The sequence below is a fragment of the Helicoverpa armigera genome, chromosome 24 (genome assembly GCF_030705265.1).
Source record: "Helicoverpa armigera isolate CAAS_96S chromosome 24, ASM3070526v1, whole genome shotgun sequence".
NCBI lineage: Eukaryota > Metazoa > Arthropoda > Insecta > Lepidoptera > Noctuidae > Helicoverpa > Helicoverpa armigera.
The window spans coordinates 9,819,705-9,835,768 of NC_087143.1; the positions used below are offsets into that span (position 1 = coordinate 9,819,705).

The 16,064-nt window shown below is 34.9% G+C and overlaps 2 protein-coding genes across 6 annotated transcripts in view; both read left to right on the top strand.

Annotated features, from left to right (window-relative positions):
* The window catches only part of LOC110380683 (homer protein homolog 2), a 50,926-nt gene extending 36,685 nt beyond the window's left edge, over nucleotides 1-14,241 (top strand). For 3 of the 5 annotated variants that reach the window (XM_064041167.1, XM_064041171.1, XM_064041168.1), the window contains 5 exons: nucleotides 6,031-6,197; nucleotides 6,737-6,852; nucleotides 8,033-8,149; nucleotides 8,524-8,620; nucleotides 8,993-14,241. In XM_064041167.1, the coding sequence (XP_063897237.1) occupies nucleotides 6,031-6,197; nucleotides 6,737-6,852; nucleotides 8,033-8,149; nucleotides 8,524-8,565 (442 nt within the window). In that variant the 3' untranslated portion in view covers nucleotides 8,566-8,620; nucleotides 8,993-14,241. Of the gene's footprint in view, nucleotides 1-6,030; nucleotides 6,198-6,736; nucleotides 7,266-8,032; nucleotides 8,150-8,523; nucleotides 8,621-8,992 lie in introns of those variants that run through there. The other 2 variants (XM_064041169.1, XM_064041170.1) reach the window with 2 other exon arrangements.
* Nucleotides 14,242-15,515: 1,274 nt separating this feature from the next.
* Nucleotides 15,516-16,064, top strand: part of LOC135118620 (uncharacterized) — a 160,110-nt gene continuing 159,561 nt past the window's right edge. Inside the window, exon 1 of the mRNA XM_064041088.1 lies at nucleotides 15,516-15,736. The gene's annotated coding sequence lies outside the window, so the exon portion shown is untranslated. The remainder of the gene's footprint in view (nucleotides 15,737-16,064) is intronic.

A 16,064-nucleotide genomic window follows, 5' to 3' on the forward strand; every position in this document is an offset into this window, starting at 1 on the left:
CTCTGATTTCAATCTGGTTTCATCTAGTTGATTACATTCCTTTGAGTCGGTTAAAGGGGTAAATTCGAGACAGTATCTTACTCTAACAAATGCGTACACAATCTTCGCTCGGCTAAACCACACGTTGTAAACCTTTCAGAGCACAGATCAAGTAGAACGAAATCTCGCCGAATAATTATGAAAACAAGATTGGGTTAAACGTTCTCTTCGGCTAATTACCGAGCACTAATTGAATATAAATCCGTTTGCCAACAGCCTCGGCTAGGTCGTTACTTCGTTTGGATATACCATCTTCAGTTGCTTGGTTTTAATTAGCATATTATAAGCACTCTACAAGGTTAAATCATATTTTTGTGTGAATTAGCTTTTGTTTTGGTGATCATGTGATCACGTTCTGAACAGCAACTTTGAGTCTTGTTCGGTCACTGGCAGTGGGTCCCCTAGGACTATACCTATATTTAAGTGGCTTCTTTTGACAATATATTTAAGTGGAAAGAGACGCTATGGTATTATAATATCTAGTCTTATGAGACCAAATATGCAATTATGAAACGCTTTGCAATATTCAAGCCTCGTTCTCATACAGAGTCTGGGCACAAGATACGCGTGTGTTCCTTCACACATTTGCAAAGAACAATAACGCGAAAACTTCTTGACTCACATTAATGGATTAAAAGAAAGCACCAACTGAAGTAAAAGCGAGTCCCATGTAGCTTCACCATTAAAACTTGGCGGCGTTCCAGTCCCAGGACAAATGATTAATTTAGCATCGCAACCAAGCCCCTTGTAATTAATCTGGCCAAGTTTGCACTACAAGCAGTTTTTTCTTCCCGGCAAAACTGCTGGCTTGACTACATACGTAGTGATTTTTACTAAGGTTTGAATTCTGGGTGATTAAAGCAGAATTTTCTGCTGCTGTTTAGATTTTAAAGATTTTGCTTAGATTTTTAGATGTTTTAAATATTGCAGGTGACCTATAGTAGTGTTATTTAATATCCTGTTTATAACAATGTGTACTGTTCTGTTGTGGTTGGTTGTCCCGATTTTAGCACGCTTATTTATTGAGAAAAACTGCATGCTACACTGCCACACAATCTAACTGAGGAATGGTTTCCCGCGTTTCAATTTATGAAATCCAATTATTGGTGCATTAAAGGAACGATTGTGACTGGACTTTCTGGAAAAACACACTGGTCACATTTTATCGACTTCGAAGCATTTGCACCATCTTTAACGTAGAAAGCATCCAAGACTTGTGTCATAGTAAATTAGCCACTTTCAGCGTGTAATTTCATACCATGTCCAAGCAACCCCACCATAATACCATATGTTTATCCACTGGCTACTCTCACTGGCCCACATAGTAATCGATCACAAGCGTTTTTACATAACACGCACGATTCTTACCGATTCGTACCGATGCAGTCCGATGCTTCGGAATCGTAAGATCTTCACGCTCGTTAAAACTATGAGTGGGAAATTTGTTCTAGCAGACTGGTCGTGTATGAGACAGGGAGACGGGAGAGTTTAAATATCGGGGGGATTTTCGCGTTTCAAAAGGAGACCTCTTTACTTGGCCCAAAGGTGCAAAGAGATGTAGGGTTAATTGATTCGTCTTGCTCGTATATCTGCAAACGGGTCTTTTAAAGATCTGTAGTAGGGTGCAATACCACCAGGATTTGTGATTTTTTCCGCTTGACTGATTAATTTTAGGGCCACTTTCCTATGACCACTTATTTCTGTCACACAAAATCTTATGCTCAAAAAAATCCGTGGGCAAATCAAAGTAAAACTTCTGTGGCTTCTCTCCCCACTGACAAATCTCCACGCTACGCTTGCACGTTAAGCAATAAATAAATAGGCTCAATTATATTATAATACAGTTATGTGCATCGAGTGCACACATGATGCAATGTTGCACGCCGCTGCAGGAACACCTATGGAATTTATTGTCTAATGCAACTATTGATTGTAATAGATTTGCTCTGAAAACGGCGGATTATTTTTATGTTAGTGCGTGCTCTATAAAGTTTTACAACTTTAGCTGTAATTAAAGATATGTAAAGTGATAGTAATTATCTCGGATCGGTTGACTCAGCTTAAAGAGGGGTTTGCTGTTTGACATATAGGTATAGGCCTTCTTTACGAATTGGCTTATGTTTAACTGATCACCAGATATAGTAACAAATAGCAGACAAAAATAGTAAATGATCACCAAAATGAAACTCGCATTTTAATGTAAAACTATAACCAAAGTTTTAACACTTTGCTATCCTATTTAAGTGAAATTACTCCAAAATAAATCATGCGTAAGCCAAAAATAGTAAATGATCACCAAAATTAAACCACCATTTTAATGAAAGATTATAACCAAAGTTTTTAAATTCTGTTATCCTATTTAAGCAAAATGAGTCCAAATAAATCATTGTTATCCCAAAAGTAGTAAATGATCATCAAAATTATACTAGCGTTTTAATATAAAATGATAATCAAAGTTTTTACATCTTGCTATCCTGTTTAAGTAAACTGACTCCAAAAAAATAAGTTCGGCCTGATACAATAAATGTAATAAGATTATGGGGACCCTTTTCCTGCACTAGGGTGGAAAATTGTCTATTGCATGCCTCTAACTAAACAGTGCGATAAGAGTGTGTTTTCGAGGGAGTGTATTGAGAAACACATTCTTCTTCTTTCTCCTGCCCTGTTCCCAATTTTACTTGGGGTCGGTGCAATATGTAATTTTCTTCCATTTTCCCCTGTCACTCGTCATACTGACACTCACGCATGCATTGCAAGCCGGACACATAACTTAATATTTCATCATAATACTTTATTTGGTAATAAGCCTACATTTTATGGCAATCACAGTGACTTATTTAAGCAAAAATAATACATTAATTTGGTCGTCAAGAGTTGGTGATCATTTACTAAAGGTGGTCGAATACAAATTAAAGTGAAGTCGTGACTAAAATAGCTGGTACTATTACATTTTTAGACTTTATTTTTCTGGTGTTCAGTAGATATTTCTGGTTACAAAACTAAGGGTATCAAAGCATTTTATGGTGGTCATTATATTTGTTCCTTACGAATTTCTGAAATGGTAGTTCCTGCCATTCCAATGTTATTTATTTCGCTTATCCTGATACTTCCTAAATAACACCCTTGGTACTTACTTTTATTTAATTAAGAGGATTGTCATGTGCGCTAATGTCAGCAATGTGCTCTTAAGCTTTGAGATAGGCTAAAGGGAAAGGGATACTTATGGCATATTATGTTATGTGGAAGACCTGTGTCCAACAATGGACTACTACAGGCTGATGATGCAGTGTCTTCAACGGTAATGAGAATTTATTGTGGCGTGCCACGTGTACCTAGTTTGCATAAGTTGTTACAAAACAAAAGTTCCGGTACAAAACGGTCATTGTTCAAAACCCACATTGAAATAAATGAACCAGTAAACATAATTCATCATATAACCACACATAATGTGCAAACTAATGAAATATAACGCGTTATGCATTTTTTACGGCGTAAACTAGTGATGTAACGACGCGAGACATTTAGTCGAGATGGACATGCATAATCGATACCGCGTCACCGCACTATTGCGCAACTAACTGTGGTTTATGATCGAAAGTGGTGCGAGATTGACGCCGCGTGCGAAAATATCGATACTAAGGCTACGTCACTATGGGATAATTTACTTATTTTTGTACAAATGCTAGTTTCCTCTTAGTCAGCTTTCTGATTTTCCTGATGATCGTATAATAAATAAGATTGATGAAAATGAGATGGTTTTATGTATGTATGCAAATTATATTTTAAGTCAATTTTTGTACGAAAAAAGCAACAATAGTTCTCTAGAATTGTACTGTTTATTTTAAGTTCTTCAGTTTATCTTCATAATGCACACCGACCCGGTCCGGTGCCGGAGTTTGTCAAGCAAATAAAGCTTTCAGAAACTTTATAATGTAAGTTTGGTTTTGTGCCAAAATACACTAGAAGGAAACTAAAAAATAACTCGATAGGAATAAGGAGGAAGCTGTTGTACACCTTTTTTTTCTTCCTTTTTTTGTAGCACTTGGCTGACTTAAATTGACCATTTAGCTAAATACACAATATAACAGAACTGAACTCGATAAGCAATTAATAGTTCGGATTATAATGAAATGAAAGGGTAAAAGTTAGTAACTCAAGTTATGTTCCTTCACCTTTACTCAATCATTGATGTCCAAGATAAACTCAGAAAGCACATACAACTTAGAAAAATTATATTGGTTCTTGCCTCACATGACATCAAACTCGCACACTCGTACTTGAGAAACTGGAGATTTAACCACGACTTCATTAAATACCCAATTCTGCTGTATCATATAACACTAAACAGATGATGGTATACACAGATGCTTTCCCTGGCCAATGAGGCAATGGCGTGCGATAATATGCTGAAAGTTACATGATACTGCGATTCTCAACTAACCTCCATATTTTATCTCCGTCCGAACGTTCTGCCCAAAAGGATCGCTAAATTAATTGCTTATCGATCAGGGTATTCTTATTATTGAAATTAAAGGTTCAAAAGCTTTTTAATTACGATGCAAGGAGTCTAACCTATCTTATTGTCAAGTCCACATGACTTCTGTGAGAAGATTTTGCAGAAGGACGTTCTGGTTGCTCCCTTTATGTTTGTATGCCATGTACTTGGGGCTGGAGCTATTGCCCAGATTAACATACGAACTTTTTTCTTCTTGGACATGACTATGATGACTAGCCTCCATAGCTTACCAGGCGACCCAGTCGTCTGCAGGGTAGTTCATACAGATATCCAGCTGCCATTGAGCAATAGAACGTGATAATAACGTACCAACCTATCCTATGTATAGTAAAGACGTTTGAGGACACAATTCAGCGAAAACCAATTTGTCTCCGTCCCGGAAACTGAAGCAACCTAGGTCAATATATCTGTCGGCGATAAGTCCGTCGCCAACCGGCCGTTTAGTGATAACTGACATCCGTTAGTAATGAATACAGCACATTACGGATGTCCGATATCCATTAATTAATCTTCCAACTGACAGCAATCAATTGACATCGTCAATATCTATTCATTTTTGAATAAGCATGATTGAATTTATTATTCATGCAAAATCTGTTTTGTTGATTGACTAATATAATAATTATTCCATTATTCTAAATCCGAGTGTGCGTGGGATATAAGCCAGATTTATTAAATTTAGGCACCTAAGCTATAAAAGGGATTTATTATTTGTTCCCAGGCTGGCTTTTTAGCCATACTCGCAATTAAAATAATAGCCTTAGCACTTCTCAAATTATCGAAAAAATTAATTTAATTCATATTTGTCATGAAGTTCTTATCAACTCTTCAAAAGGACTCTAGTCATCCCCTACTACAATCCATTTAAGAAATACGATAAGATCATGTTAAGATTTGGACCAACACGCGATATATCAGCAAGAATTCGGTGTACTAACGAGAAAAACATTTGAGCGTCTACAACTAAGATAAACGACCTATCTCACGGAAAGAATGGTTACTCGTATCTTTTTCGGATGTAACGCGAGTTTATTACTATTTACTACATTATTGAATTACAGATGATTCTCGCGATTCTTGTGCGAAATGTCCGACATTAATATCTGGATATGACGTCAGAGAAAATAGTGAGAACAAAGCTTTAGTTAGGTATATCTAGAAAGTGCCTTCGTAGTATTTTATGATCATAATTTTTGTGTGACACAGCATTATTCTTCAATGTAATCTAAGAAATCCACGAATATATCGCAAGATGAAGTCTATTTTCAATCGTATCCAAAGCTGCAATATGGATAGGATTCCGATTTTTTTACGTAGAAGGAGAGCCTTTTAAATTAATCCTGCAAAAATAAGTTTCACTTTCATCCTTGTATCGACGATTAAAATAATCCCCCTTTTTATCAATCCACGCATGACTCTACACAGTCATAATAACGTTTTAACAAAGAAATAACTAAACCCAATTTTTCCAACAGCTCAGCGAACGCTAAGAAATGGGAAGTGGAACTGGCCACCCTGAAGAGCAACAACCTCCGCCTAACCGCCGCCCTACAGGAGAGCACCGCTAACGTGGACGAGTGGAAGCGGCAGCTGCACCAGTACAGGGAGGAGGTGGCGCGCGCCAGACACTACGCTGGTAAAGGTAGGGGTAGATGTAAGACTGTACTAGGCACGTGGCAGATCTAGGAGTGTAGGTCTTTGGAGAGGATAGTGGTAGATATAAGACTTGTTGTGGAGACTTGAACAATCTGGAAAAACCTGTGATAAGCGATTGTAGCTGTAACTAGTACTAATCTATATTTATTGTGTAGTCGAGTTTGTCATGGTTTACTAGAAACGTAGGTAGAAGTTGGATGCGTTACCCAAACAGGTGATATAACTTACGATAGGGGAGGCTTTTGGCACTAGGCAAGTATTAAATGGGCTGATGATTCGAAGAAGTAGGATTTAGATATTATAATTAATGAAATGATATGTTGAGGTTCCTTAGCAAGCATACAAAGAATCATCTTAAAATATAAGAAAGACTAGGAAGACTAGTTTTATGAAAGCAGAAGATATGTCAAAAAGCAAGTTGTTCTTTTTTCATTGTACTCCACAACTTTGAATAATGATGGTATTACGATGCAAACATCTAAACATTCAAGACCAAATCACTCAATCCCCATTCTACCATTTCAGGCGCAGAAGCGAACGAAGTGGAGCAACTTCGGCAGCGCGTTGCGCAGCTCGAAGCAGAGTTAGCGCAGAAGAACGAAGAGTTGGCGCAGATCACCAAGTCCAAGAAGAGCGAGCAGGTGGGTGAAGCATACAGTTTGTATTATACGGGATCTGCTGTTTAGTTAGAAGAATGTAGGAGGTGGTGACGAATTTTGGGTGAAAGGGAAGGGAATAAAATGAAATATTTAACAACTGACGCAGTCGGTTAAAACGCCAAGTGCCAACGGCCGAGTGTTCAAAAAGACGAAGAAAGCACGTTTGTAGTTGAGTGGCCTAAAAAAATTGCAAAATTATGAGGCTTGAAAAGGTTAAATATGTTTTTTTTACAAAAAGCAACAACATTTTGAATGGCCCCCTTGTTTTACTCAAAATTCGTTATTATCTCTCCGGCTAGTATTAATTAATGTAACTGAAGCACAAAGTCTTTTCTGCATGCTAGTCTTCCGTAGTATGTCGCAATGATTTTTCAAAATAAAAATTGTACATAAATTATCAAGAAAACTGCGAAAAATATTTGTACAGCAATCATCTCGACATATATTTTGTTTTTTAATTATTTTAGGAATCATATTTTTAAGTTGCATGTTTGTAAATACTGTTTATGTTAAAGTTTAAGTGTTATATATTTTTCTACTAATTATGTCACCTACCTAATTTTATACTAACAAACGAATAAAATCTATTTACTTTTCTTACTCTTCTGTTTTCTTTCTTTTCCTTATTGCTATCTATAAAATATTTTTTTATTGCCATACGAACCTAATTTCTAACTTGTTTTAAAACTTAAAAAAAAAACTTTTGCTCTTCAATGGTGAACACACATCTATTATAGTCGAACGCACAGAACAAAACGAATTCTAGAAACCTTTACATGAGAGATCTAATATAATCTTGCACACTTACAATTGGTCAAAATGTCGACTCAGAAATGACAAGAAAAGAACTTCAAATGAAAAATGACAAATTAATTCAGATGACGTCATGATGTGCGTTCACCATAAATGTTGCATTGCATGTATTTATTTCAAAATGCACGTTTCTCTTTTAAAGCACTTCTCTGTAAATAAAAGTAAGCTAAAGCTTTTCAATATTTCATTGCTCGTGTGTTTCTTGTGTTTTAAAATGGCTCTACAGAACGAATAAGTATTTTCATTCATATTTACTCAATTTCCTGCCTTATATTTTTTCCATTTTCAATTTCCTAGCAACTTACCGTCGATACAATTTTGCCAATCGATATTGAATCTTATTTCTCAGGACGCAGAAGCGAAACTGGCACAAAGCCAGTTGGAGCTAGCTTTGGCCGCACAAGATGGACAGCGGCAAGTTATACAAGCATTGAACGATCAACTCGCGAGGCAGCTAGATGAGCTGGTATGTATTAACCATTTTTAATTATTATTTATATTATATTAGCTTCTCTTGTACTATGTTTGTAAGAAAATCTTGGAATCTTAATTTGACCCAGTTCCCGGTCGTCGATTAGGATGAAATTTTGCACACGCTCTGAGTTCCGATAACAATACATGACTAGCTAAGAAACGTCATTACAAGTCCAATATGACGGCCTCCCGAATATGGCGGTCGGTCTGTTTGGTATCCACCCTCATGATAAGGGTATCAAATGAAAGGGTTTGGTGTCAGGAATGAATAAAGAGGTGAAATATCTTACAACAACTCGAAGTAAATACTCTTTACATGTACAATAATAAACTGTATACTAAATGCTCCACACCTTTCTTCTACAGAGCACGATCCACCGCGAGATCAACTCAGCCTTACAGACATGAGACGCGGCCCCCGCCTGCTCCACTGGCGGCGCCGCTAACAACAACAATACTACAGGTATGACGAATATGACAACCACTACGAATACTATATGTGTGCTACAAATACGACAGGTGCTAGGAATATGACATCAATATGAGTTGCTACAAATGCTAGCAAAAAAAATATTCCCTTTCTCTCTCTAAATACTTACTACTTTGCTAAATACTTTGCTGCTCTGCGCAGTCATCTAACCAACTTCACAGTGAAAAAATTATTTGACTACAGCTATCTCGATTTCCTCGCAGGTATGCTGGAAGAGATTTCTTTAGAAATAAGCATTACCTTTGTAAATTCTTTATTTCCTGTCGTGTTTCTTTATTTTGTGTGTGTACAAAAAATTTGTTAGTAAATATAATTTAGATTTTAATGACTTTTTTGTTCCGTCAGCGGGTTCTCGGTCGCGGCGGCTGCCGCTGCTGCTGCGGGCGGCGCCGGACGCGTACGTGACGGTGAAGGCCAAGAAATGAAGAGTGCTCTCGGTATTTCGCAAGGTGCACGAGTTTTTTTAATTTCTTCAACGTTGCTAGTGTCGGTTGTTATTTTTCTGTAGTTTTTGTAGTACTTGTAGTATGATGTCAATGTGTGGTAGGGATGTTTGGTGGTGATTTTGAGTTATCGATATTTTTGTGTCGATTGATGATTTGCTTAGTTTTTGACAGTGCAGAAGTTATTTAAAGTAGAAATTCTAAGTATTCAAATTAAGTTCTAATCAGGATCATTATCAGTTTTTCGATCATGTTTGGTCGATCGGTTGCTTAAGTTATTGATTCTACCACACATAGATACCATCACAGTTTCTTGTAATGTTACTAAAATCAGCTTATTTGGTTGGGTTTCAGATATTGTACCTACAATTTCAGTTGGTTCCTTATTTTTCACAATTTGTAAATCTTGGTCTGAGAAGACATGTTAAAATTTTACTGAAATTCTTTCTAATTAAATATTTTAACCATGAAGTAGTTGCTATAAGATTGACTAATAACATTAACTCCTCACACTATTTTACCAACTACTTCTTTATTATGGTGAATTTAAATTGTTCTACTTGAAATGCAATCAAATTGCAATTTTAATACTTATGGTGCGAACAACCGACACTTTCCCTTCGACGTTAGTTCATCGATAACTTATTTATTGTTAGGGCACATCACTAGCATTGGTTTCAACTGAAAGTATTATAAATGATATGGTATTAATTTACAAAAAATCTTGTCATTACGGTGTCATCACAGTTTGATTAGGAAAACATGTGGATAAGTTGTTAATGTATGTATCAAACCCATTAAATAAAAGGTTATTGAATCATTGTATAAAATTCAAGAGAAAGAACAGTTAATTTCAGCAGTTAAAACATCAGTAGAAATTTTCTCGGCTAATAAACTGTCCGTTCAATAAACTGTTCTTTTTCTAAGTCATGTAACACCCGATCTCACTAACTGTGGTATTAACTCATTTCGTTAAATATTTCATTGCATTCATACGGCAATGGTAGGCACCATTCCCATATCGCTGGTAAGCGATTATAAATTTTATCGATATCGATAGTGTCTTTTAAGAGTATTGTATCGAAACGATTACATCGATATTAGAGCTGTATGCACTATAATCTGAATTGAAGTTTATGGCTAAATAAATCGGTATTTCCATTGTCATGTAACACAAATTTTCAAGTATCAAGACTAAATACTTTTGTTCCAACAAGTAAATTCTTAACGAACTTTGTTCGCTAAAGTTTAAGTAACTAAATAAAGTGGTTTGTTTCAAGCGAGCGTTTCAAGTTAAGGCTAACGATGTATGAAATTATATGACGTCATACATATTACTCATTAATAAAGTTGTTTCACGGTTTTGAAGATGAACGACCGCTTTTAAAGTTAATATATCCGTGACGTCACAAGAGCTTTGTAAAGATACTTGGATTTCATTCAATTATATTTCACAACTCTGAAATATCATGTGGATGAAATTTTCCATACTTATTATGTCAGATATGCATTTTACAATCATTTGATAAAAACATATTGTACAGCTTTGTAATTCATTTTAATTTTCGATACTGTTTTCCCACAATACCACTGCCAAGTATACTTAAAAATTGCCGAACTTAAAACTGAAAATTCTAACGGTGCCTCAGTATTCAATGTTTTGATTATTGGGTATACAGAATATTCCGCATTTATATGTGATGTATTCCATTAATCAATATCTATATATCTATGAATGAAATAAAAAATACCGATACTCATTGTTAGAAAACGTGAGAACGTCTCGTTTCAAAAGAAATGTTAGTATGACACTCCATATGTTACATACTCTATGTTTAAAATCACAATCATCTCTTAGATATAAATATTTGACAAGTATCAACCACGTTTATGTCCATCATAAATGATTATTGATAGTTTTGAGTCAATTCGAGTCAGTGATGTCGACCCACCCTTATCTAAATGTAAATACGTTCGAAAATCGTGTGACCCCACGATTCAATGCCAAAAATAACTAATTTTATTATTAAAATTAATGTATATTTTAAAAGTAGATTTTTAATATTATATTATTGTGTAAGAAAAACTGGTTGCACGGTGAAATACCGAATTAAAAGTATATAATGAGAATATGTAACTCTTGGTTTCGATATTCGCCTGATATATTATGATATAGTCGACAGGCAGTGCCATGTCCTAGTGTATGTGTGTATATTGAAATACTCCCTAATTAATATAATATCGAAATATATAAAACAGTCGGCTAACATATTGCCTCTCAGTCCCTTTCGATCCCCTTACACTTCAAGCTGACGTGATTGGGCATCGCTAAAGGGATTTTAAAAACAATGAATAATAAAGCTTCGATTTAAAAGTTTTTTGAACGCGTTAAATTTAAATGAATATTGCGTAGTATGTAAGAGTATGTATTTTACAGATATGTATGTAATACTTACTTACCCAACGACACTCTTGTTTCGATCTGTGAGCCATTTCATTTCGTGTAATGTGCATTTCTTTCGTCTCGAATACATTTTCCAATATTGTTATAATATGTTAAGGTTGATATTTTGAAAGTGTTCTGACTGAAGATTATGTTCTAACAGCTTAAATTAATTTTTGACCAGACAAATAAAAAATGAACAGTTATGGTACTTTAAAATGTTGTCAAAATAATCTTTTGCAAGTTTCATGGTTTTCAGTCAGAACATAAGTTCAATATAAATATTCCTACGATACATTAGACTTACGAAACATTTCCGTTTAACTTTCCTACTGTGTAGGTGTATTCTATTACTAAAATAATATTAAACGATAATTATTATTATTATATTGTAACGTAAAATTCCAATCTCGATGATTTTTAATTAATATATTAAATATATTCATCCTTAGGTGATAAGGTGTTTCTTGGATCGCGCAAAATTATTTTGTAATTTGTTATTCGATAAGTATTACTGGAAAATACCGATATTCGCGTTCCCTTAGAGTTTGAATAAATATAAAAGTATTAAAAAATCTTTTTGAAGGCGTCCAAAGTCAGAGCTTGGTAATGAAATGTCGCTTACAAAATAATTTTGCGGGATTCATACTATGTATGAAGAAATAATAGATAAAAAATTGTCACCAGTATCCGTCTAACTCCCAAACGTTGACGTAGAACTTAATTTCGACTTTATTTCTATTCGCTTAAGTTTTACATTTGTTTGAAAACCCTGTAATTCATAGATCCCTTAGCAAATTAGTGATTACACTTTGGCAGATAATATTTTCTGTGATTTTGTCAAGTTAAATCGTTATTTTAGAATATCTTTGTTAATATTGTATCATAATATTTTATCTTAAAATCTTTATTTTCTTATATTTTTTTTTTAATACGTATCCTTGTGTTCATAGTTTTTATTTATAGTAAAGAAGTAATTATTTTATGTTATTACAATAATTACAGAAGAACATTATCTGTCAAAAACCTTGAAAAAAAAATTGAAAACAAAATGATATCATTAAAAAGGCTGAGGACACAATTTTTAAGATATACAATGTCTTCTAAACAGGGTAAATTTCATTTACTGTTGCGTGGATTTTTAAATAGTGATCGTTGTTATTCGATTTTTACTCTCGACATACACTTTCCGTAGATCTTTACAATTTGTTCCCCTATCGGTAGGTATATCGAACAATATATTATACTCTCTACTCCATTCTTACCTTACGTTCTCTTGTACACTACATGAACAATTTATTATTTCATAGTTAAATAAATACATAGCTATAGTAGGAAATAATGTTTATAGACACAGTATTTATTTGTACATGTAAAGAAAAAAATCTGTTTATCAAATAGATAAAAATTTAGTAGTACCGAATGATCTGTTGGATTATAAGAAATGTAATATAAAATTAGATAATGTTTAAGTGTTATTCCCTTTTAATTTGTAAACCGAAGATGTTAAGTGTGACTACATATAAATAACATTTATAGTATAGATAGTTATATGTACTATATCATAGTCGTTACAATAGATGAGATTATCATTTTTAAATGTATCTGGGCTGGGAGATGACATTTTTTTGTTTTTCTAGTGGTCTGTAATTTCGGCCCGAAGTGTACCCACCGAGTACCACGTGGTGTGCCAATTGTTTTTGCCAGGAAGTGTAATAAAAAGTCTTTAAAGGCTGATTTACATTGAGTCAGTAACTGACGTCAGTGTAGGCACCGAAAACTGACGCGTGCTATTTACACGAAGTCAGTGTAGTGTCAGTGTTTCGTCAGTAGTACTGTACTGACTTCAAATCAATTTACACGATGGCAGTGCCGGGTCAGCACTGACTTGTCAGTGGACTGACGTCAGTTACTGACTCAATGTAAATCAGCCATAATGCCTAATGGTCGACATAGACAAACGTTTTACTTTTAAATCCACCATCTTGTTCGTCGTTCAAAAAGGTAAATTGAAAGAGTTTTTGTCTCGAGTCGCAAGTATCGGCCACTTGATATTGTTGTATTGTAATCACATTAATTATAGTTTTAATTGTAATTTATTCAATATAAATTGTTATAGTCTGCGTTGCATTTGTTGGAATAATTAATTGTTTTGTCAAAAAATCTCGAAAAGTCCTGCAGAAATAATAATCTTCGTAATCCTGTGTCATCATTCGTAATAATTGCATTTTTATATTCTCAGAGTTGTCTCGAATGTATTTATCTATTTAATTTATTTACCAAATATAATAAATTCATTATTGGTACTATATTATATTGTCCTCGATCGCCACAAGAGGGTGCTAGTTTACCCCATTAATATGGGTTGATCTCAGGAACATTTTTAAGCCCAAACAAAGTAGCTAGCTTTTAGAATATAGGTACACGGGTGTTGCAATAATCTCTTTGAATGAAGTACTCGAATATCGAATTTGTCCCATCATTATAAAACACAAATTAAAGTGACAAATGTCTCCATCTGTTTGATAATGCAACTTGAACTTTATATAACAGAGTTAAGGTTTAGAATGTTTTATCGGCTGGTGTTTTTGTTATCAAATGCAGCGCAGACTTGGTATGTGTACTACGTTATATCTTCCATTAGAAGCGTAGTCGCTGTGAGCTGAGTATGCATATTAAACAATAAATAAATACAATATGGATTTCAATTTGTTTAGTTTTATTTTTATATTCCTCGAACCATGTTTCATTTAGAATCCAGAGTCATCATCATCATCATCTCAGCCGGCGGACGTCCACTGCTGAACATAGGCCGCCCCCTTTGATCTCCACAGATACCTGTTGGAAGCGACCTGCATCCAGCGTCTTCCGGTGATTGATTTTGATTCTGAATCCAGAGCGATTGATTTTAAATTTTAACACACTTATTTCACTGCAATAATTTAATTTAAATTGCTATTAATTAGTTGATTGTTTCGAGTTGGGTTTTTAGGCGTGACACTGCTCGTTTCTTGCCTACGGGGAACTGGCAGTTGTCAATTTCGCGCGTTTGGCGGTGGCACTCGGTTCGCTTGGAAAATCCGCATATGTGAAAGGGCAGTTAGGCAAACAACAAAACATTTTTGAAGCCTTTCGTAGATAGTCATGCCATCTGTCTGAGAGCATCAAACACTTCGAAGACTAGCCGTCCTCTACACGAGAACTTGAATTTCCCAATAGGTAAGGATAAGAGATGAAAATGACTATAGGTATATGAAGGTAAGTCTATTTATTATTTCAATATATTTCTCTATTTATTTCAATTAAGTTTCTAAATTATTGGCAATTAACTCTTACGCGTTGTTTATTATACTTTTTAACCACGCTTATTTTAAGTAGTAGTCTACATCTAATCATTTATGCGACGAACCCTAGTCGTACCCGCGAATATAAAACGGAATTTGTAGGTACATAAAAAAAAACTACTTCACGTTTTCCTGCATTGCCAACATACATTTTCTTGAGTGACCACGGAATTCAAAAACCATGTTACACCCGTAGGATGTTCACTCTATCATTTCCCCAACTTAAAATCCTGTACCTAAATATAACGATTTTTTATTTATTTCATAAAAAAGTACATTTCTCCAGATAATAAATATCTAATGATAATGTTTTATTTATGAACGTTAGTAATGTTATTTCACATCGACGTAGGTACCAAATCCCCTACAAAAATATCGCGAAAACTCCTTTTCAGCAAAGCCATTAAAAATCGAAAGTTAAATCGAAGTGTGAAAAATTGAGCTGAACAAAACGCCGGCTTGCATTTTTTATCATCGTTTTATTCCATCTGTTTCGCGTCGCCGAACAAATCCTAATCCCGCTATGCAAACAACGAAAACGTGACAAAAAAATCGGAAAAACAGCTGAACGTACAGAATTTTTCGAAACATGGCGTGGGACCACAGATAACGCATGATATTCGCCATCGATTTCCCAGGGCGCATGTCACAATTCCCGCCATTTCGCCAGTCCCGTGCCGAGCCTCACGCGACACGCACGCGGTTCGCGCTCCACACACACAAAATAATATAATGAATAAAATCTTGTGAATCTAACAGAAATTTGACAGTGATATCTGTAAATTTTGCGTGTGATCACCAACTTGGTTGATCTCAGACGGTGTTTGACGGAAAAAGGATCGCCGCCACATTGTTTTCGGTGAGTTTTTCACTTATTACAAATCGATATATTCGGGAATATAAATTGTCCACAATGATTTTCCAGACTTTAGTCCCATATTTAGCTTTGTCCTAATCCATAGTTCAATATAACTTAAGCTTTACCTTGGAAAAAACAATAATTCGATTCATGTTGTTAACACAATGTCGCCGTTCCTATTTTGAAATATTGCCTGCGTATTTTTTCAGGTCGTACTTAGTAACATGCTTTTATTAAATGTTTTATTTCTGTATTATAAGGCTTACCGCCATAAGATTCGAACAAAAAATAACACAATTTATATCTAATCTACTCCTACAAAATTCAT